This window comes from Electrophorus electricus, chromosome 22, assembly GCF_041902795.1.
Source record: "Electrophorus electricus isolate QZ-2024a chromosome 22, ASM4190279v1, whole genome shotgun sequence".
NCBI classification, from domain to species: Eukaryota; Metazoa; Chordata; class Actinopteri; order Gymnotiformes; family Gymnotidae; genus Electrophorus; species Electrophorus electricus.
The window spans coordinates 1,124,050-1,147,344 of record NC_137518.1 but is presented as its reverse complement, the minus strand read 5'-3'; the positions used below and the strand labels follow the sequence as shown (position 1 = coordinate 1,147,344).

The 23,295-nt window shown below is 42.9% G+C and overlaps 1 protein-coding gene and 1 long non-coding RNA gene across 6 annotated transcripts; one reads left to right on the top strand and one right to left on the bottom strand.

Annotated features, from left to right (window-relative positions):
- Positions 1–892: 892 nt before the first annotated feature.
- cldn19 (claudin 19) lies at positions 893–10,276 on the bottom strand. Of its 5 annotated transcripts, none has more exons than XR_014119404.1 (5): positions 9,490–10,275; positions 5,581–5,745; positions 4,978–5,062; positions 4,258–4,518; positions 893–2,491 (listed from the first exon to the last, which is right to left on the bottom strand). XR_014119404.1 is itself a non-coding variant. In XM_027024579.3 (5 exons), exons 1-5 carry the CDS (start codon positions 9,710–9,712, stop codon positions 2,455–2,457), a joined length of 657 nt encoding a protein of 218 aa, XP_026880380.1. In that variant the 5' UTR covers positions 9,713–10,275; the 3' UTR covers positions 893–2,454. The 5 variants fall into 5 exon arrangements, 3 of the variants coding, with proteins under 3 accessions (XP_026880380.1, XP_026880371.1, XP_081561721.1); XR_003411618.3 differs by having other exon boundaries at positions 893–1,974; XM_027024579.3 differs by having other exon boundaries at positions 4,372–4,518.
- An 8,765-nt stretch (positions 10,277–19,041) lies between these two features.
- LOC113586046 (uncharacterized) lies at positions 19,042–21,453 on the top strand. The gene is made up of 3 exons (XR_003411571.3): positions 19,042–19,905; positions 19,992–20,124; positions 21,070–21,453. It is a non-coding gene; the product is annotated as an uncharacterized LOC113586046 (long non-coding RNA).
- Positions 21,454–23,295: the final 1,842 nt, after the last annotated feature.

Sequence of the window (23,295 nt, the reverse complement as noted above, 5' to 3'; positions counted from 1 at the left end):
TTTCCTGGAAGCGTAGGAGTAGATCCTGCTCATATCAGACGGCAGTTTTGGTGGCTGGGTCCGCCGCTGTTTGCTTTTGTTCCATTTCTAACAGTGTTTAGGCTTCCATAATCATATGTGTGCCACATGTATATGGTACAATTACCTTACTGTAGCTCTTATCCAGACACAGGTGCTGTAGGGTGGATTGCTGGATTATACGATGATTCAGAGCCAAGATCGCAACAGAAAAAGCAGATTTTTAGAAGTTTTATGACTTCTAATGCATTGTCTCAAGAATTTCAAGCACGGAGGCTAGCAGCTGGCAGAGTGCTCACTCAGTAAACCCCACTACAGTAGACCACCCTGATGATACATGAAAGAGGCCCACACCACAAGAGCTCCAGCCTCGGTCAAGGACGCGGTCATGGGGCCTCCTTTTCGCATGTATAGGGACTGCTCTGCAACTACCTTTCAAAGAGCTTCCGGACAGAATTCACCATATTCACATCTTCAGAGAGCCTCTTGAAGGATGCTGCACTCCTAAGCTCTGCACGTGAGCTCTGCACGTGAGCTCTGGAAAGGACACGTCTGAAAACTATATGATTACACACCTCCCACTAGATCGTTTTTCCGTCTTCCACTAATATATTTTTCTCCTTTCCTGCTGAAGTTATCGACTGACATTTTCAGCAGCAAATGAACTTTATTATTGTAATTTAGACCTTTTAGTGAAATTTGATATGAGTTCTTAATATAATGTCAATTATGACCAGAGTTCATAGTGTGCACATAGGAAGTGTAATTCACAATCTCTACCCAACCGAGTCATTAGGTGTACAAAAACACTGTGGTTGTCCTTTGTATGTTTTATTGTATTTCCAACAAAACAAAACAAAACAACAACAGCAAACACAGGAAAGTCGATTCTTTATTTGAGATGATACATACTTGAATATTAGGAAACAAGTTTGTTGAAAATAAAAAACCAGAGAACTGAATCATTTGTGATTGCAGGCTAACACTAATAACCTCTTATACTGACCTTACACATCAGTGCCTTTCAATGCAAGCTGAATATGATTCCCGATGTTTAGTCAGAAACTGTCATTCATCAAGACAAATCATTTTGTGCACTACATGTTTCATGAAAAAATCAACATAAAAATAGAACAAAAAACAAATGTCACAACCCCCGCATTGTTTCTTTACATTTAATGAATAATTCAGAAAACTCATTACAGTTCATTACACAGAAGGCTAGGCCTCTGCCTCAGATAGATAGGTATGTAATGTATGTAAATGTAATGTATGTAAATGTATGTATTTCTTGACTTGACAAAAACAAAAAGCAGTGTGAGTCAAAGCTTGGTTATGCATCATTGGTATTACGCTACACACACAAAAAAATACAAACTTGCATAACTGATGAAATGCATTGTTACATACCCTGAATCAAGTCTCAGAAATGTGAGATACATTTGAGGGCAAATGAGGTCTAGTGATAATATGGCAAAAAAAATGAACAAAAAGTAAATATACACACACTGTGGATTTTAGCAAACTGTTTCGGATTTCACAACCTGAACACCATGCTTTCGGCTCACTCTGTTTGAATTTCTGGCCAGCGTGTTTCACATAAACCAGTACTAATCTCCTGTACAGTACATGATCATGCATGTATGACTTTATTATATATATTTGCATTCATAAGCGTAACAAATTTGGCAAACACTGTGTAATACACAAATACATTATGTGGTTCATATTCTGTACCTTCACCATTTTTTAAAGTTAGTTTAAACTTTTTTTTTTACCTTGGTTGGTGTTTCTTCCACTTATTTGTTTGTTTGTTTGTTTGTTTGTTTGTTTGTTACCAAGAGTATGTCTTGCCTGTTGCCAAAATCTAACTCAGTGTGAGCCCACCGGAGTCGCCCTCTCCCCAACTACAAGTACTGCTCCCCTTTGTCTGGTGGAGAACTTTTAACATTTGCTCTGCAATTTAAAAGAAAAGAACAAAGTTTAAGTAGGTTTACAGTTAAAACAGGATCTGACCGTAGTGTGTCTAACAGCCGAGGACATCCACCACTCAGAAAACCCTGCTTATAGCTCAAGTTACGTAACATACATGTCGAAATGGGTGAATAACTTTGTTTTTTCATGTTTACATATACTGCATCATCACAAATCAGTCCATGCTTTCATTTCCATATGTAAGAGTACATATTTACAAAGACACTTTAAGAAAATGAGATACAGAGGAAGACAAGAACACAGCAAATGGGGGAGAGACGGCCGAGCCGCGTTTTATTTATCAGGCGCCGATAAAAAGGCACAGAGTTTCTAAGGACGGGTGTGAACAGGCTATAGCGGACAGACGGGGGTCCAGGTTTGGACTCTAGGTGGAAGTATGGAGGGGGTCAGAAATAGAGAGCGGAGCTCGAACAGTCCTCAGATAAAGGCGGGGAGGGTTGGTCAGTCAGGGAAACTAGTCTCACTCAACAACTCAGCCCTGAATTAGGGGAGAGAAGAAGAAGACAGTTGGAGAAGAACAGCGTTAGAAGAATCCGGGAGAGAGACCGATCACAATCAGCTGGCTGTGGAGGTGAAGTAGTGCAGGCTCTTCAGTTATGGGAAGGTCAGTAAAGAAGTTAGTAAAGCAAGCTTACTAGCGGTGGCTAAACCACACCATGCGTTTGACACACACACTATATTCACGTTCCCTGAGGCTGCTGAATCCATTTTTATAACATATTGTAAAGACCAATGTTTTAGTGGTCTTTTATTAAAAATAAAAAGGTACCAAGATGATTTGTTTGTTACATGAATATAAACTCCATAGTATGGATGGTTTGGTTGCGAGAGAAAGTCAACCTGAGGTGGCTTGGTTACTAAAATGTACACAGAGAACCATTAAAGCTTTGGTAAATGTTAGCCTGTGAGTGCAATTTCCGACATGATAAGTATATTTAATTATTCTATTCAGATAAACCAAAAAATAAAAAAGAAATACAATATTTGCTAAGCATTTATTCTCTCGTTTGTGGCAGGTGGTTAAAACAGGCCTAAATACCGCACGGATATCGCCAATGTTTCAGGTGTCAGACAGTGAGTGTAGAAGAGTTGTGGATCTTTCGGATCATGTATGGCAGGTCTCAGGTTTCCGTGGTTTTTCTAAGCTTGTCTCAGGAGTTGTCCTTTCAGACTATACGATTTGTCCATGCAGGAGGAGTCGTTTGGTTAGTACTGAGATGTGTTAAAGTCAGAGGTGTTATTTTTTTTTGCTAAATCAGAGTACACTCGGCTCATTAAGCCTCAGAACATGAGGTCCCACTGACAAATCTGCATTTTGGAGACAAAAGTTGGACATTTCACTTTCCACTACTTAAAAACATTTGTTTATTCATTTGCACATTAGCTATTGCTTTTCATATGGTACAGCCAGAGTTTTTGTAAGATTCTCCATCTTTTTAAATGCCTGCTTAAAAGGATGAAGAGAGAAACGGACGAACTGCTCTAGATGTCATGCGCAGTTTTCTCCATAAACTAGGCCTCTGTGTTTGGACCTTCGCAGCACGTGTTTCCTCTCTAAAGTAGGCCTCTGTGTTCGGACATTCACACTACGTTTTCTTTATTGTTCTTTTTGAACCCCTAGCCTCCATTCCCACATAGAAGCAGTGGAGCCCCACTGGTCAACATGGCCATAAATAATGTCCTCCAAAGTTTAGAGAGAAATTGCTCAAGTGGACAGTGAAAGGCTCATAACTTCTGGTCTCCTCCATGGAGTTTGAGTGCGGCCACAGCTGTTGAGGAACGCAGAGCTAACAGAGCTCCAACCGTGTAACCGAGGTCGGCCGACACAAACATCTCCCTTCACACTTCTCTGATCTTTTACATTGGAAGGATCTTGAGCCCAGATTACACCACTGTTTACTTCCACTCACAGGGTGATGTAGCCATCACCTCCGGGGCGATGCTTACAACAGCCTCCGGGACACATATGGTAATGATAGGAGGAACTTTTGCAATAACAATACACCAAATATTTCCAGATATTTTCAGCAATAAATTAATTTTTGAATTTTAATTTCTTGTTTTTAAAAAAATGAGCCTCTCAAGGAAGGCTAGAGTAGGACAAAATCGTATTTCTAATTTCAGTCTCCACTATCCTTAGTCCTATTGAAATTAATGTTAAAAATGTATTTAAATAAATGTTATATGAACAGTGCATATCTGAATGTGTCCAGTAATTCTCTGTTTTTGTGAAGAGAAAGGTACCTGGAATATTCTATTCCAAAAACACGTGTAACCATGGTAAAGTGGGAGGAGCTCTGTCTTTACAATGCCATTTTTCTTGGTTTGATGTAGTTGTTGTTGTGTTTTTACACGTACTCCCTGGCTGTAGAAGGTTGTGACTGACGATAGTATTGCTGTCCTCTCCTTTCCTCATTAACACAGGAGCAGCAGAGAAAGGACCCACCCAGCATCGTTAAACAGGCCGCCGCCCACCCGACAAACAGGGCGGAGCCAAACTCATACCTAGAAACAGATGGAAGAGTTCAGCTTGCACAATTTTTAAAAGGAAAAGCTGGAGACTTTCAGCTTCTTACACTGTGATACCACTGTCCTTAAAATGACTGGGTATTTAGGAAGAAAAAGACTAGACCCATGTAGGTGAGAACTAAATGAGAATGCATTTCTATGTGAACTAGGTGAGAAAGGGGTTATATATGCTTAAAGCACTGATCCACCTATAATGATCACATGATTTCTGATCTATTAACCAGTGCTGTTTATGAAGAATTGTTTGTTAGACTTTGGGGGAAAGGTAGCAAAATATTAGCGCATATATCATTTCTAATAGAAAGAACTTACGGTAACACCCAGCCTATAGATATGACTCACATTACATTTTGTTATTGTCTGACATCAAAATAACATGAAGCAGAATTCTAACAATTTTAGTTTGCAGTTGCAAGAACAGTACTGATTTCTTACCTGGCATTGACTGGTGTGTTTGGGTCAAAAAAGTGATAGGAGACTTGTGTAGCATACCAGGATACCGACACCAGTGTGCAGACCCCTAGCAGCAAGATCCAGATCAGAGAGTTAGTGCAAACGCAGAGAAATTCTTCTTTGTTTACTTCCAAGCCATTCAAATAATCCCGATAGCACTGAAAAGTCAATTTCCTGTTTACAGCTGTCTGTCAGCAAGGACACAAACGACACTGAAGCCCAAGAGCCTGAGAAACCACAAGGACAAGTTAATGAACGAATAATTAAGCGTAATTAAGGATGTTTACAAAAAGTGAAAGGGTGAGCAACCTGGACTCTTTCTCCCAAATGAAACTCAGTTACACTTCTATTGCCTCCGTGCCACTCACAACTGAACATGCAATTACAAGCATAAACATGTTCTGCTGTTTCTGGACTTATTAGAATGATTCTCCAGGGGTTTGCCTGGAGCAAAACACCACGAGAGGCATCCTGAAGAATCAACTCAGCTTTTGCCCACGAATTCTCTCAGTTGTCTGTATAAGCCAGACAGCCAGGCTGTCGTGAGGCAGACGGGGCGCGTGCGGCGCAAGGGGCCAGCGTTACCTGCGAGCAGGAACAGTGCGCCTCCTGCCACGGCAATCTTGTTCTTGGTGGAAGGGTTGTTGTCGCCCACCTTGGTGCACTTCATCCCCACCACGCTAACGATGATTCCGATGAATCCCATCAGCACAGAAATGACCATCAGAGCTCGACAGGTCTGGATGTGGACTGAGGAGGTCAAGGAAAGATTTAAAAACTCAGCGGGGAGCAAAGGTTTCATGGATTTTAATCCACTGTAATATTATTAATGAAACTACATTACTTGGCTATGGAATATTATGCAATAATATCAGTGGATAACCTATGACCTATTTGACATTAGAAAACAGCATCCTGTTTTCCGTGCATGTAGCTTTGTCTGGTATGGAAGTAAAATGAAAATCTATTTTTTGGTCCACTTTAAAAATGGTTGCAAGATGCTCTACAGTTGATTCAACAAGTCATTTAACGTAAAACTCCCTTTAAAATGGAATGAATACAATTGAACCTTTACATACAGCATGATTCTGACATTATACTTCATGTATTTCATACATTATACTTCATTTGTCCTGTGGTGACACAGAATTGCATCTGAGTGGATTCAACTGTGAAATTCCATAGATAACCCACACAGTTTTCAGCGCATACACACAGCCGTAGGAGGGACATTTTTACATGTTTCACAGATGGAATTAGTGTGACTTGTTCCACAAAGGAGGATTGTTTGCACAACCCTGCCATCCTTTTCTACGAGGTAGATGCATATGACATGCTAATCCAACTCACAGCAGCAGCTCCACAATGCGGCTTATCCAGAAAGACCGTGATGTGCCCTCACCAGTTCTACACACAGCAGCAAATGCACCTTACTAAGTACTTCTGCCAGGTATCTCTCTAGCCACACCTAACTCCTAACCCCTATCCCTAACCCCTAACTCCTAACCCCTATCCCTAACCCCTAACTCCTAACCCCTATCCCTAACCCCTAACTCCTAACCCCTATCCCTAACCCCTAACTCCTAACCCCTATCCCTAACCCCTAACTCCTAACCCCTATCCCTAACCCCTAACTCCTAACCCCTATCCCTAACCCCTAACTCCTAAGCCCTATCCCTAACCCCTAACTCCTAACCCCTATCCCTAACCCCTAACTCCTAACCCCTATCCCTAACCCCTAACTCCTAACCCCTATCCCTAACCCCTAACTCCTAAGCCCTATCCCTAACCCCTAACTCCTAACCCCTATCCCTAACCCCTAACTCCTAAGCCCTATCCCTAACCCCTAACTCCTAACCCCTATCCCTAACCCCTAGGGAATTCTACAGTAGTCCAGAAAAAGGAAACAAATCAACTTCACATATTAAATTCACCATCAAGTTTCTCAACATTTCAAAGACAAGGGATGAATAGGGAAATGTCACATGACTTCTGATGTTCGATTCATATGTGTAGGAGTCCTCTTTGAAGCATGACTTTAGTCATGCAGAGAAAGTGGTTCTTCTTTCTGCCTGTTTTCGTTCTGCCTCAGCCTTCTTTTTCCCTTTAAATGGGAGGAGTGTTACGTGACCCAGCAGGGCACTGCTTTGATCCCGGGGTCCTGTTTGAATAGGAGAAGTTGGAGTCAGCGTCTCGAGGGCAGAGAAGGTTGCCTCCCACGAGCCGCTGCCCAGTGCCAAGGTTGGCAGTGCCTGGCACAGACAAAGCAAGGCCAACGAGCGTGCACTTTGACAGAGTGCATACTTCAAGGGTATGTGTGTGTGTTTTGGGGCTTTGTCTATTGTGTGGCGACTCGTGGGCTGTTTCAAACGTCATATCTCAAGCACCTCTCTACACTTTCCTCATAGAAAACAGAACCCTTTGACGTCACGTTCACCAGAATTTCGAAGACTTTTCACTCCTGACACTCCTTCACATTGTGTAAATTTAAAAGAGCACACGTACTCCCTTAAGACTTCTAATACTTGCATTAGCAGATGTTTAGTATGTACTCACGTACATTTTCAAATGTATTTGAATTTTTACTTCTCTCCTTTAACATCCCTGCATCCAAACAGAGCTCTTTATGAATTCCCTCTTGCCTTTCCTGTTTCATAAAGAATCTCTGCAGGGAGGGCTTGTGTCCCCACGGTTAAAGAGGTCAGCTGACACCACACATAATAACAATTATTCAAGAAAGGACAAGGAAGAACCGCTGGCATGAGCGTCAGACAATGCAGGGCTGTGGGAGAAAGCCCATACATACATAAGCTAGAACATTGCAGTCACTATCTCCCCAGATGACCTAAGACTGGGTGAAACAATGCCACTAGCACGGGAGGGAACCGTGGATTCAGACAGCCCCTTCAGCCTTTGTGCATGCAGGGTAGGAGATTCCTCCGCAAGTTGTACAGTACTCAGCTGCAAAGATGCAAAGAGCTCTCTCTCTCTCTCTCTCTCTCTCTCTCTCAGCTCACGCTGCTGTGCACTGAACTTCTATTGTGGAGCTCGGAGTACTGTGACTGGTCTGCAGAGCTTTTCTAACTAATCGCAATGTGGGTGTTTCATTTTATCACCAATGGGGGTGGATGTTGTGTACATTTGCAAAGTTTGCATTCATACTAAAGATATTAGGCCAACAATGATTCTGCTATTACATTTTTTAGCATATCTGTGAAACTACATATGAATTGTTCCTTCACCACCTATCCCATAAAGGAGCAGATATTCCGCTTATTTCTGGAAATTTTGGAAAATCCTTTTAATGAATTCTGACGTCAATTTACAAAAACATTATGTAATGATGTAATATCAATGATGTGCCAGGCATCAGGTCGTGTTAGAATTATGCCCTTTTGAAATCACATGATAATGTATGTCTCTAGTGTATATTTTACCATAGGCCTATTAGGACAGAAAGAAACAATGCTAGCGTATTGTGTGGGGAAGTGCATTTAGCATTCTAGACATATCTTTGGTGTTTGACTAAACACTAGCCTTTTATTCTCAAAACAACTACTATTCATGACATCAGGACAATAAGTTGTTTTTATTACAGTGATGTGCAAAAGAAAACAGCTGTTGCATTTCCTAGGATCCAACCAAACATGTTACATTCTGTATTTTAAAGATATTTAAAGAAACCTATTAGAAGTAGTCCTTGTGTTTGCCTAACAAATGCCCAATATTAGATATACATTTTGTGTTTGCCCAATAAATGCTGAATATTAGTAGTAGCCCTTGTGTGTGCCCAATATATGCCCAACATTAGAAGTAGTTGTAGCATTTACCCATTGTACCAGTGGTAAAGTGTAAACAATGACTGATGTGGGTGTGCCACTATATGTCATAATATATACAACGAATTCAAATATTCCATTGAGAAATGAGTCATAATGAATATAATTTTCTAGACGTCTTCTTCACATTAGTGCTGGGGAAGACTGCTGCTCTTCATTAAATCCCAATCAACAAGCCACCACAAAACTGATAGTGACGGTGGCTGTAAATACTGATTAATAGCTGTGAAATGGTATCCCACACTGTTTCAGCAGTCAACGAGTGCCTCACCGAGGTTGCCTGTGGGTCGCATATGGCTTTCATTAACATTTGTCAGCCATTGCATATTTTTAATCTGATGGATTTTAAAGGATGATTAAATCCATATGCTTGTATTAGTAGCAAGGCTGATTATATTTTCTCGTTTTCTGTTTTCATTTGTCAGCATATGCCAAAGTTAATTGGTCTCAGTGGGACTGAAGATGCCTTAATGTAAATATGTAGTTTCATAGTAAAAATATTTATCTCCTTCCCATTTCACAGACTTCATTGAAACCTCCGTTGCATGTGAAACTTCTAAAAGCATCAGACCAAGGGCTTCTTGTGCATATAGCTGAACCCCGCCATGCTGCTCGACCAATCAGAGGCCGGCGTCTTTGACAAGGAGGTACTTACTGTCGAGCGAGAGCAGAGAGTCGAAGATCTTGCATTGCACCTGCCCCGTGCTCTGGGAGGCGCAGGACATCCACAGGCCTTCATACAGGCCAACGGCCATGATGATGGCATCCCCTGCGTATGACGACTGCTTCCACTGGGGTAGCACCGTGGTGGATATGATTCCAATCCAGCCACCCAGAGCCAAGAAGTAGCCCAGGAGCTGGAATCCCGAGTTCGCCATTCTTTCTGCTCCTGCTCCTTTGTGCACTCTCTTCCGTAGAATCAGCCTTCGGTGATTTTCGTCTTCTTATGAATCAGGATGCTGTTCCAGAAGAAAAAACACCTGTCCCGCCAAGCAGCTGTCCCATAAAAGCTTTGAAGTCTGAGCAATGTCCCTACGCGTCGTAGCACCAGAAAGCACGGCACGCTAAGCACTCGATCAAACGTGATCGGTTTCTTCCTCAGGCCAACTTTCTGGTCACTTGCTGTGTCCACTAGTTGCACACGCCGCCTTCAGTATATGGCATTTGGTCCCTGCCTCTGTCACTACTAGGTCTGTCTGTCAGGCAAACCAGCAGCCCAAACTGCAACTTATTGTCCTGATGTCACCCTTAATGAGAGCGTTTGCTTGCTCTTCTTCCTCTGAGAAGCACACCTCCAGCCTCAGGACGTCTGCAGACTGGGCAAGGAGCCGCGTGTGGCCGAGCGTGCCGTCAGGCTTGGGCTCAGAGCTGCTTTGGAGACTGCATCGTTGTACTTGCCACACTCCAGTGGGTCTGGATGGTGCTTGGCGGGGCTGAGCAGTAGTAATGGGGGAAAAAAACAGAGGGAATACTTCAGACACAAACACAGCCCTGACAGGCTGCATGCAAAAAGGGGGCGGGGGGTCAGGCCTCAGAGCACAGTCCGATTGGCAGATCTGCTAAAGAGACGCCCACTGAAAGGAATGTAAAGTTCTGCTCATTAAACCCATATGTCACTGACAGAGGTGAACCACAGAACCAGGAGTTGCCGTAGTGGATGCCATAATCCTAATTTATAATTTGCTCGTTGTGAAAAATGCTTCGAGCCTGATTGAAACCATCCACGGGTTTGCTCAAGTACAAACTCTTACAAGAGTGAAAAGTGAAGGTGTTCGCACTGGAGAGTCTGTGGTCCGTTGTGGTATCATTTGCATAAGTGGGGAAAAGCCTGGAACCCTGGCAACGATGTGCATGTGTCAGCCCTTAGAACAGTCCTCTTGAAAAGGACGCGTCGCCCACAGACAAAACCAGCTGCCTGCATTGGGGATTTAGAGGCTGGCCCATGACAGCCCTCAGGATCTCCATGGGAACGTTGTTCAGTTTAATCCCAGCAAGGGAGAGGAAAAGAGAGAAACTGGGTTAGTCACTGAGTGGCTACTAAAATCTGTTATCAAGTATGCGCATGACAAATGACACACAAAATATACACAAGCAGAGAGAGAGAGTACTCTGATTCAACCACATTGTCATCAATGTTAAATGCATTAGCAAAAGTTCAGCTCTTACAACAAAAAGAATTGAAGTACAAACTATATCCACCATAGGATCTTTCAGGTTTTTAAAATGTTCCAAAATAACACTACATGAAAGACCCAAGTGTTGCAGTAACTCCCTCGGTAAGGGTCCAGCATGTTGACTGTAGCCGTGTAATGGGTTATTCTGAATCAGGATTATGTATCCAGTCCAAGATCACACAGCACATGAAGTCATGGTTTGTGTGCCCACCTAGGATATGTTTTTGTAGACAGAGAGTGTCGTTATCTAGATGGTAAAATTTGCTTTCATCCCCACTGAGGACCCAAGATTGCCCTCTATCAACCCCTCCAGCCAAAACAACCCCCAGCTGATCACCGCGTCTCACCCTAGACGCTGCCACTTCATGGCTTGCTGTTTACACTGGAGTGGATCTCTGCAAAATTGTGGTTTGGACAGATCCTTTTCCAAACACCTCTTCATCCAGATTAAAATACCAAGCCACCACACTTGTATGGGCCTTTACAGAAAACTTCTATGCAGGCAGCCAGGACTGAGACCCGGGGATGGGCCCATCTCCGCCTTCTTCACCTCCCCACAGTCCAGACATCCACTCCAGAGAAGCAGAAATAAATGTCTTCAAGTGTAGTATGAGGTCCATGGACATCAAGTATGATTAACATATAAAGGAAGTATGAATCTCAAAGGAAATATGGGGCCTGTTTAAAAGTAAGAGTCCTATGAAAAGGAAAAAAAACTTCATAAGTAGCTATCTGACTGGCAAGGTGAACTGAATAGGCCGGATTAATCTTGAGTTCACTTGCATTTTCTAGGACTCACAAACCCTCTGAACCACACAGCCAACAAGGAGACCAGGCAAGAACAAACAATGAAGTTTTATTTCATTTTCATCAGTTCATAAAAAACAATATTAAACAAAGCCAATTAGCCAGAGTGCTGGGCAGACAGGATCACATACAACAGGCTATGGCTTGGATGTCGAGGCCCACACATGTGTAATGGTTAGGCCCTACCAGCTTTCGTGCTCCATGGTTTCCCTGTCTTGTCTGTTTTGGTTTCATTCCTTCATTTCATTTTCTCCATCCCTTGTTTGGTTTTCCACACCCATCATTACTTTCACCTGTTCCTCGTTTCTAGTCTTAAGTTCATGTATTTAAACCCTGTCTTGTTCCTTGTGTCTTGGCTGTTCATTGTTTGGCTGTTTGGTTGTATGTCGGAAAGTTTTTGAAAGCCTGTCTGTATTTCAAAGCCTTTGTTTGTTTTTCCTTACCTCTGTGTGTTGTTTCCTAGCACAACACACAATAACCAGCACTTCAGCTAATACTTCCAATAAAAGCGATCTTTACTCAGGACACTCTCAGCCACGATGCAGTTCCTTCATCAGCCTGGATTATGACCCCAGTAATTCCTCCTTCTACGCTGCCAATAGTTACACCATTTTTAGTAAACAAGAAAAAAGTAAATCAGCCTCTTTTACCCACCAGCCAGTAAAAAAAATGTAATTACAAAATTGCAGCAAGATGTAATAAAAGGGTACCACAAATCCTTTTATCTGGGTAGCAACCAGATATTTCAAGCCTATGTCAGCCCTTAACAGTGCCAGGTAGCAAGTAGAGTAGGGTAGCAGGTAGGGTAGGGTATCAGGTAGGGCAGGGTAGCAGGTAGGGCAGGGTATCAGGTAGGGTAGGTTGGCAGGTAGGGTAGGGTGGCCGTCCTCTCTAGGATCCAACAGGGAACTTGCATCCGCTGTCTTCCCACTCTGATGCCTATAGTCAGATAACACTCAACCATTCCATTTAAACAGAGACACACAAGATAACTTATAAAACAATAACATATCAACATACCTTCTAAAAAAATTTTAGAAGCATGAAATAATCCATCAAGCAGAACTCTGATCCTTTCACCTGGATATGACTCCCATGGCACTGCAGGACCTGTGGCTGCTGCTTCCCTGTCTTCATTCCACTTGGCCTTGACTTACATTCTCACACTGCTGCCAATAAATCAGTTAGAGCAGCACTAACCAGCCAGTAGACTAAACTCAGAGAATATACCACAAATTTGAACAGAGGGAAACAATAACATTCCTTTAAATGACACTTACGAGTGTCGAGGAGTTCATTTGCCAAGACTCTGCTTGTCTTCATTTCCAAGTCCGTGCACACACAGGGCATGAGCCTTTCCACCCCCTAGACATCCATCAAAGTACCCTTTACCTCAACCATCTTCTTGATGACCTCTCACCTCAGCCACCTTCTTGATGACCTCTCACCTCAGCCACCTTCTTGATGACCTCTCACCTCAGCCATCTTCTTGATGACCTCTCACCTCAGCCATCTTCTTGATGACCTCTCACCTCAACCATCTTCTTGATGACCTCTCACCTCAACCATCTTCTTGATGACCTCTCACCTCAGCCACCTTCTTGATGACCTCTCACCTCAGCCATCTTCTTGATGACCTCTCACCTCAGCCATCTTCTTGATGACCTCTCACCTCAACCATCTTCTTGATGACCTCTCACCTCAGCCACCTTCTTGATGACCTCTCACCTCAGCCATCTTCTTGATGACCTCTCACCTCAACCATCTTCTTGATGACCTGTCACCTCAGCCATCTTCTTGATGGTTCCAGTCCTTTTATACTGTGGAACAGCCTATCATGTTCGTACATCACTAATGAAGCTCTACTGGTCTATGGTGGAAATTCTCCTCCTCTTACCAAAAATAAAAGTCCTGAGGGCTTGTTCGGTGTCACCATCTTACAAAAGTTCTACAAGTCCAAGCTTCTACAAGCATAACAAAAAATACCAAAGCAAGTAAACATGAGTATAATACATCCCATCTGACATTTTTATCATCCCTGAAACTGTTGTCACTTTATATATTTATTGCTAAGCAGTTTTATCATGTAGTAAATAGATAAGTAATGTTTATTTTTATAACACATTTAAAGTGACTGATGTTGAATGCAAGAGCCTACACGACATAGGACTATAAAATATTAACACGAATAACAGCTTGAATATGGCTCCAATTGTTTCTCTATTGTCAAGCAGTAGATGAATTGGGTGGGGAGAGCCTGCATCATTTGGCTTTTCCTTGTAACCCTTCAGAGAAGCTGATCAAAACATCTATGAAATATATACATACCATATTATTTTATACTGTTATATATCATACAGTCAGTACATATGGGGTAAAGAACACCAGATGTAGCAGAAAGCGTCTTCATCTTCAGTGTTGAGAAGCTGTGAATAGGAATGGAGCTGTACTCTTTCCAACTCCAGTTTCTGAAAAGACCATCTGGTCGAGTTCACTGCTAGATAATTACACATTCAAAGGCTTCTCTCTACCTCTGCAGACAGTAAAAACATCACAGCAGCCCAACAGAAAACAAAGATAGTATAAAGTTAGATCATGGAATAAAAGCAACAGTTCAGTGTATAAGATGCAGTATAAGATACTTGTTTGTAATATGTGTGCCTGCAGCAACGTACAGTGTGTTGTACATGTAGATAGTGGAAAATAGAAACATGGCAGACAGTAGCTGTAGACAGTATAAAAGAGGAGCATGGCAATCTGTAACGCAGTTGATAAGGAAAATTGGTAAATGAGTTTGACGAAGTAAGCAAAGCAGTGCATGATTAGACTTCATGGTTTGTCAGGTTACAGTTATCAGACTGTTATTTGGGTGTCTGTGTTAGAGTTATCAAACTTTGTGGGTTTTCTGGGTTAGAGTTAACAGACCTTTTGTGGGTTGTCTGGGTTAGAGTTATCAGACCTTTTGTGGGTTGTCTGGGTTAGAGTTATCAGACTGTGGGTTGTCTGGGTTAGAGTTATCAGACCTTTTGTGGGTTGTCTGGGTAGGAGTTATCAGACCTTTTTTGAGTTGTCTGGGTGTGGTTTAACTACAGTGTTGTTCTGCTCTACTCCAGGCCTCTGCCTGATTTTTTGCCTCTGCCTGATTATTTTAGGCCAATCAGAGTTGTGTTCAGTTTATCACTGCTGTTTGTGTTTTGTTTTGCCCTCGACTATTTTGTCCACTTTTTATTTGTTTGTTCCTCAACTGGCTCCTGGTCCTGGACAGAAGGTGTTCTTAATGACCTGCCTGGTTATTTTAAAGGTTAAAAAAAAAACAACTTTAGCTAACAGCAAGATCATGGGGCAGTGGTAGCTTAGATACTGCGAATAAAGGGAGTGAGTTGCAAGTTTAGCTCACACACCACACTGGTGTTGGAGATGACTGTTCTCTGCTCCCACTCTTTCCTCTTCTGGTGGCCCCACACAAGCTACCAGTGCTGTGGGTCTGATGGTTTTCCGCGTTTACAACCTAGCAGCCAGTTTTGAAAGTGTGTTCATTGCTACTACACTGTTTAAGACAAGACTCCAGATAGTGTCTTAGGTCAACACATGTCAGCCCTACTGAGTGTCCCCGAGTTTCACACTAACCCTAACCATAACCCTATCCCTAAACCCTAATCCTAAAGACTAAACCTAAACCTAACCCTAACCCCTGCAAGAGCCCCACAGTTATCAACAACAATAGTCCACCATGTCAGCACAGGTCAGATGTCATTCCAAATATGTTCATTGATAAGTGATGCCACTCTGCCCCTCCTCCTACACACAGGAGCCACTGTGTCATTATCGAACCTGGCCACTTAGGAATAGTTTTGTTTGTCAAAGGTCACTAGAATACCCCTCCACTATTCTTTGTGTTTATTCTAATTCAGACAGGGACATTGTGGAATTGCTCCAATTGGTGGTGAGATACAGTGACAACACAGTTTCCTGGTTCAGATTCCCTGCAGCACGTCTTGGGGCCAACGTCCTCGGCCTTGATCTTTTTAGTGGTTTGGATGCCACAGGCTCAGACATTCACACCGTCGCCACCCCTTGGCAACAACAGCGACCTGCACAGTTCAGAGCTTTGGGCTGTTAGGCTGCTTTCGCCCTCTGGCCGCTAGTGAATTCTACGCCAACTGTTCATAGAGCCCCTCCCCTGCTCTGCACCTGCTCTGCGGGGCAGCATCTCAGCGGAGCTGCAGAACATCCAGCTGACATGATCAAGCAGATGGATTCACCACTCTGGATGTCTAACTTGATGGCGATGAAGAAGTTGGGGGGGGGGGGGGGGGGTGCTTTTTGTGTGGCTCTAAAAGCGCTGAACATTATCCCAGGATTTCTCTGCACAGTTCCATGGCTCAATGATTTTCCCAGATGCATCACTGCCAGGGTTATTCCCAAGTGCCATTCCACCCTGATAGCCACAGCTTCTACCACACCTTCTACCTGCACTACAGCAGCGGATGAAGCCATACTTTGACAGGGTTCCACATACTAGGCCAACCACTTTTGTGCTCTCCGTCCGGGTCAGGATCCGGTATCCTCAACATGAGGATAAACTTCAGTTGTTTTGGTGAGGCCTGGTCCAGGTCAGAAGATGGCTCGGTCTGGCCTCATTCAAACTTTCGGATGGGACCCACCGGCATGCTAACTGCCTGCGTAAGGTGCAGGTTTCCTTGACCCAGGGCTGAATGAGTCCACCCCTGCAATCCTGCCTCCCGCACGGCATAAGCTGTCGGTACTCTGGTACTATCCAACCCTGCAAGTGTTTTGGGAACCTGTCTCCCAAGTCTCACCTAGACCACACTCAACTCTGGTCCGAGTGCCTGTGATGGAATATCATTCATAGGTTTTGTGAGGGAGGAGGATGTGTCACACGCATACACACACACCCATACAGACCACAGATATTTCTTAATGATGGTAGACAAAAGCACATCATAGTTTACTACAGACAAAACATGAGTACATTTGACCATACCAGCTATTTCTACAACTCCTGGGCCCTGGTGATGACTCAGAACCACTCTGTGATGGAAGATGTTCATGGTAATTACTCAGCCTTGTTCACTGGTAACTTCAAAACACACAACAGACATTCTTGTCTATGTCTTGTATGTGTTTTCTAGGAATCAGACCTTTGGTGACACTTGCACCATACCTGCTCTGTCAGGTGAGCTTCAGTCCCACACATAAAATGGTGACTGGCAGACTAGCTCGAAACACCTTCAGTTATTACTCTGTTGAGAAAAGTATTTTTATATTTTTACAAAAACTACCACACACTACCACATACATAAATTTCCTTTTTTTTTTTTTTTTTTTTTTTTTTTTTTTTTTTTTTTTTTTTTTTTTACCGGACCTTGGAATAGTCTTTCCGTAGTGTTTATAATAAAAACATGAAATAATTGACTAAAAATCACTTTACTTGGTTCTGCAAAGATATTATAAAACACCAAGCTCACCAACTGTCTCATCTGCTCACCATCATCGTTGCGGTAACGTGGTTTGGAGTGAATGATCTTTACTCAACACAGCGGTTCTTTGCTAATGTCACCAAACGGGATGTGATACAGGTAACCAGAATTTTATTAACGGATGTCATTCAGTCCCTACACATCGGCTGTGTCCAAATTCCTATTAAGCTATTGTGATGCTGGGTAGGTTTACCTCGCTAGTTAGCTAATGTTAGCTAACGTTAGCTGGACAGGTTTAATGTTTGCTTACTAACCTTAATTCAGCACATCCAATGTCATCCTGATAAAATTTCAATGAAAAGTGAATTATTTTCTTTCTTTAAATGGTTGAAATGCATGATAAAATGAGGTACCCCTGTATATTTATATTTTCAATGCAAGTTTATCCTAGCGTAGGCCACTGTCATTTACATTATTATCACAGATGAACCGCATTACACATTTCCCAACATTCATTTTCAGTTGTTTCATGACTATTTTTGTCTCTGGTGTGATTTCAAGTTGACATAATTCATGGCAACATTTAAGCTGATTGATATAAACTACTGTTTCAAAGATAATTAATCAGGTTAAATGTTGGGTCAGGCAGAGTCAGGGACTTGTGGGTGGGGGGCACGCCCCTGATGCCCCCTAGTAGGCTCAGGTTTTGGACCTCTGTATTCCTGAAACCCTGCGTACAAGTCCCATGAATCCCACACACCAGCTGGAACTACTCAGCACTGTCAGTCAGACTTCCAATCCAAGACACACAGATCAGCCTCAAGAGGGCTTGTCCTTTCAGAACACCACACTGACATCCTTCAGCAGCACAATTCAAAGATCCTTTGTCATTTGCTGGGTACAGGAATGAACCTTTTTCTTGTTATCCTTTCTAATTTATGTCCTAATTTAACTTCAGCATTAACAATAATTTAAGATAACAGATTTTCTATCACTAAATAAACAACACTGAGACCCATTTAGGAACTAGATAATGCCTCAGTACTGTTATAATAATATAATGATGAATTCATAATGACTCAGTACTGTATTATAATGTAATGATGAATTCATAATGACTAGGTACTGTTATAATAATATAATGATGAATTCATAATGGCTCAGTACTGTTATAATAATGTAATGATGAATTCATAATGACTCAGTACTGTTATAATAATGTAATGATTAATTCATAATGACTCAGTACTGTTATAATAATATAATGATGAATTCATAATGACTCATTATTATTATTATTATTATTATTATTATTATTTGTACTTATATAGTGCCTTTCTCAAACTCAAGGTCGCTTTACAAATATCACTTTTTTTACATACTCACACACCTGATAAGTTGTTATAATAATGTAACAATTAATTCATAATGACTCAGTACTGTTAGAATAATGTTATAATGAATGCATAATGGCTCATTACTGTTAAAGTCCATGTAATCATGAATTCATACTGAATCAGTACTGCTATAATAATGCTATAATTAATTCATAACTCATACTGATGTTTGAGATAAAATGCCCATCACAACATGATGTGAACTGAACATGAAATGAGGTTTTTTCATAACATTCCAATCATGTCATGTCCAGGTGACCTGCTACATCCTTTTCAGTAGGAGCTGTATGACCACAATAGGATTTCCCAATGATGTACAACGAGCTCAAAGGCACCACACCCAGCAGCTGCTATGTTTGGACTCCCCTTTGCATGGGTTTTTGTCAAATGCTAAGATGGGCTTAAAAATCAGTTGACAGGATCAAAGAAACAATGCCATGTTCTGGCTAAAAGAACCAGAGTGTTCCTAATATATGGATGGGGCCTCCCGGAGGGCTGGGATCTGAGCTACGTGCCTCGACATGGGAAAGGATGGACTTTTGTTCCCTCTGCTTAGGAACCCCATTAACGGTTTCCGGAATAGCTTTTTCCACCCTCTCATCGATTCCTGGAGAACTGATGCCCCTCCTCTGCTGCTATTGTAAGCTCAGGCAGAAGGGCAGACCAACGCATTCCTGTTAGTTGGATTGAAGGATCTTTTTTCACCTACTATGGGATAAGACTCGAGTGTCCAGGTTGGTCCAGGACCATTGGAGAGAGCACTCAACAGGAGCAACCGCTGAACAGAAGGAAGAGCAAACAGGCCAGACGGGAGGGCTCCACTTCCCCGGATGGTACAGTGCTCCTGGCCATGCCTGGTCAGAGGCCCTAAATAATCACCTGAACACCTGATCAAATGGACCATGGAGAGCGAGGACTGTTACAGAAGAGCTTCCACCTGGCATGGGTGGAGCATGACCGATCCTACCAATATGGAGGATCCGGCAGGAGTCCGGCCGGAGTCGACACACCCTTGTCACATGGGAAAAGCATCACAGCTGAGCTGGGCACGAAAACCAAAAAAGGATTAGGAGTGGAATGTGTTGAAATAGCAGAGGCTAATATGCTTGTAGCATTGTGGCATCTTTTTCGGATGCCCTCGACAGTCTGACTCTCACCCGCCGTCAGACACATGATTTCTTTTCTCTGAAGGAATTCTGAATAATTAAGATGCAAGTGCAGATATTGTGTGTGTGCTGCTCAAATTGAGAAGGTTAGTGATGTACAGGGAGGGCAAACGTGAGCGTTCAGGCAACTTTATTCCTCTGCCTCACACTCTCCATCTGTTGCTCAACTCAGCAGAGAGGCCTGTCTGGGTTCTCCTGTTTCCATGACGATGTTCAGTGACATCTCTACTCGACAGGCCCGCAACAAAGAGGCTCCAAGAAATGGTTCTTCTCTCAGACCACAAAGGGAATTCAGGACCGCTCAGGTTAGCAGGTGCTTTCAGCTGAAAATGTTAATGCAGTGATTTCCCTGAAGGGGAACATGCCATGCATGTTAAACTGACTTTATCCAAACTAAACTGATGTTATTGGAAACGTGCCATTTTTAGCAACCTATCAACTTTGCTTACCTTCTACTGCTAATGGTTGGTTCATGAACCATGGTCTCTTGAGGATCTGATTTTTAAAGTAAACATTCAGTGTCCAACACTGATATTACACTGCTGGTTTGGGAATTACTTGCATAATTCACTAATAAGCCTACAGTTACAAACTACATCAGTCTTCACTGGCTAATCCAGGGGTCTGGGAGAGCTTGTCGACTTCCCTGCTAACACTTATCAAACCTGCTAATTAACTGAAATGTTGAATCAAGTGTATTGGGGCAAGGATGTTACCAAACTGTACTAAACTCTGATTCTCCAGCACCGTAGCTGTTATGGAATGCTCCCCCCCCCCCCCACTAGTCCCGTGGTATGGCCCGCCGCATGCAGTAGGATTCACGCCTGTTATTTGTAACCACGCCCCCTTGATCGCACACACCTGCACAGGGTTTAGTGTTGCATGTAGGTCAGTGTATATAAACCCCTGCTAGTTTGTGCAATGTTGTTGGTCTTTGTCTATGTAGATGTTGCGGTAATGTTCGGTTGTGTAGTTAAAATCAATGTTTGTTTAATCTTTGTCGATGTTAAGTGTGTGTTCATGTTCTTCTTTGCTGTTGTGTGTGAGTGCCACTGTTGTCTACGTCTCAACGCAATAAATGTATGCCACAGTCGAGGGAGTCTGTGCGTCCTGCCCTGTGCCCTGCGGCACTCGGGCCACCGTGACAGTGGCGGTGTATCCCTGGTCTACGTATTAACCTGATGGCTACGTCCTTCCTCCTGGGGTCCCCTGTCACCTTGCCCAGCTGATCCTCTTACTTCTCTTCCCAGATGTACTCCAGCAACGTGGGGCCCATCCCAGGTCAGTACTGGGACCATCCAAGTCCTGCGGGAGGTCCTAGAGAGACAGTTCATCGGAGCGCTCGCTGAAGTCATCATCCAAGCATCCATCAAATCTACTCACAAGGCCTTCCTTTGTTTTCCATTAAGACAAGATTTGTTTTAGACCTTAGGCAAGGAGCTTAGAAAACGACAAAAGACTGCTATGGCCAGTCCTTTTGTGCCGGACTGCCCAAGATTAACCTCAAACTCCCTAAAGAGTAGGCTACTAAGCTTAATTATTTTTCTGTAATTTACAAAAGCGTCAGAAAAAAATATATAATATGCCTGTGTAATGATGTTTGGTTTACTAATGGTAGGGAATTATGTTTATGGACTATTTTATTAAATAAATGCTCACAATATGATTATTTTTCTTGGAAACTCTAGCCTAACCTGTGTCGGGTCTTATTAGCCTGCTGTGTAATTTTCCTGGCTACCTTTTTAAGTCAGAGAGTTGGAATTAATTTTGTCAGGCCATATCCTGCTGTGTCCGGCCTAATCCTTCCCCAGGAGAGACGTGCTGCGTCTGTCTCCCTGGAAACCACTAGCAGATATTTGCATTCTCCCCACTTTCCTTTGGAGTCTTTTCCGCGAAGAGAAACAACAGGACAGATGCTGTTTACTCAGGCCGTGTGCACTTCACACGAGGCACGTCACTGCTTCTCATATGTGGTCTTCGCCAGTGCATTATTGGACTGCCTTACTGTTGACGCTTCTTGTTTTTGGGCAAGCGATTTAAACATATTAAACTTCTGGCGCTCTGTACCACACTGCTCTCCTCTGTAATAATGCCGCGACGTTATTCTGCTTTGTGCCATCATAGCCGCCAGCACAGTATTGCAACTGGAATCAATTCTCTGCTCTTTAACAAGGGGACCAATAAATCGGGACATAATGACATTTCACATACAAGCACTATTGCTGTTGTCTGTTGGTCCTTGTTCCTCTGCTAATGAAAAAAGACAAAGGCACAACAGGATATGTCAACTGTTTATTTATTCTGTGCATTTGTTCCTGGGCTATAAAGAGGCAGTGCTACGTGTAGTACTGTATGCATGCTGTGGTGCTGGGAGCCAGCGCTCTGTCAGAACAATAGCAAACCACATACAACACAAATCCTGCAGAAGACAATGTGGCCTGTGTCTTCCAGCTTTGGCACGACCCCAAGACACGGTGAGCACAGACACACAAAGAGAGCACAGAATGGGGACACGCCCAGCGAGGGGCGGGGCGTGGGAGTGGTCTGAAACGGTCTCTGGCCACAGTAGAACATTAGCATTCTCTGAGGTTTGCATAACGGGGACAAATCTAATTTCACTGCTTCCAAGTGCAAGTTCTTTTAAAACGAGCTATTAACTCAATTTAATGTGCTCTGTTTTTGGAACTGGCACTGACCAAAACCGCCTTTTAAAATGATTTCAACTTTCACCGATTCAGTCTTCTCCTCAAGTATGCTACTAAGGAAAGCATAACACTACTAAACATGCCTCATAGTTATTAAACATGAGAACTGAATTGCTATGCATTTGTTGTGCATTTCAGAAATTTGAATTTTTTTCATCAACTTGAAAAACAATCGAGATGTCGAACTGTCTCTAAGATGTGGCATGCTTCCAGTGTGTCAGGAGAGACTACGGATCGATGCGTGCGTGCGTGTGTGTGTGCGTGCGTGCGTGGGTGTGTGTGTGTGTGTGTGTGTGCGTGTCTGTGAGTGTGTGTGTGCGTGTGTGTGTGTGTGTGTGTGTGTGTGTGTGTGTGCGTGCGTGCGTGGGTGTGTGTGTGTGTGTGTGTGTGCGTGTCTGTGAGTGTGTGTGTGCGTGTGTGTGTGTGTGTGTGTGTGTGCGTGCGTGCGTGGGTGGGTGCAACATCCTGGCTCATGGCCCAGTTCCGCTGTCTCTCCTCTCAGTCACAAAGCATCTCACACTGCAGCCTGTGGCCTGGTGTGACTACCAACACCGAACGTTGTGTAATACATAACTGCAGTCGTCTCTCCAAAAATATATATATATTAGAAAACCACCACAGCAAAACTCAGAAGCTTCGGTAAGACAGAGGAATGAAGCTTTATTGCTAAGATTAAAAACTGGAGTCAAAAAACAATTGTGGTGGTGGTGGTGGTGGTGGTTGGGAGGGGGGGGGGGGGGTGTTATATAATTTGTGCTTATGTTTTTGCTC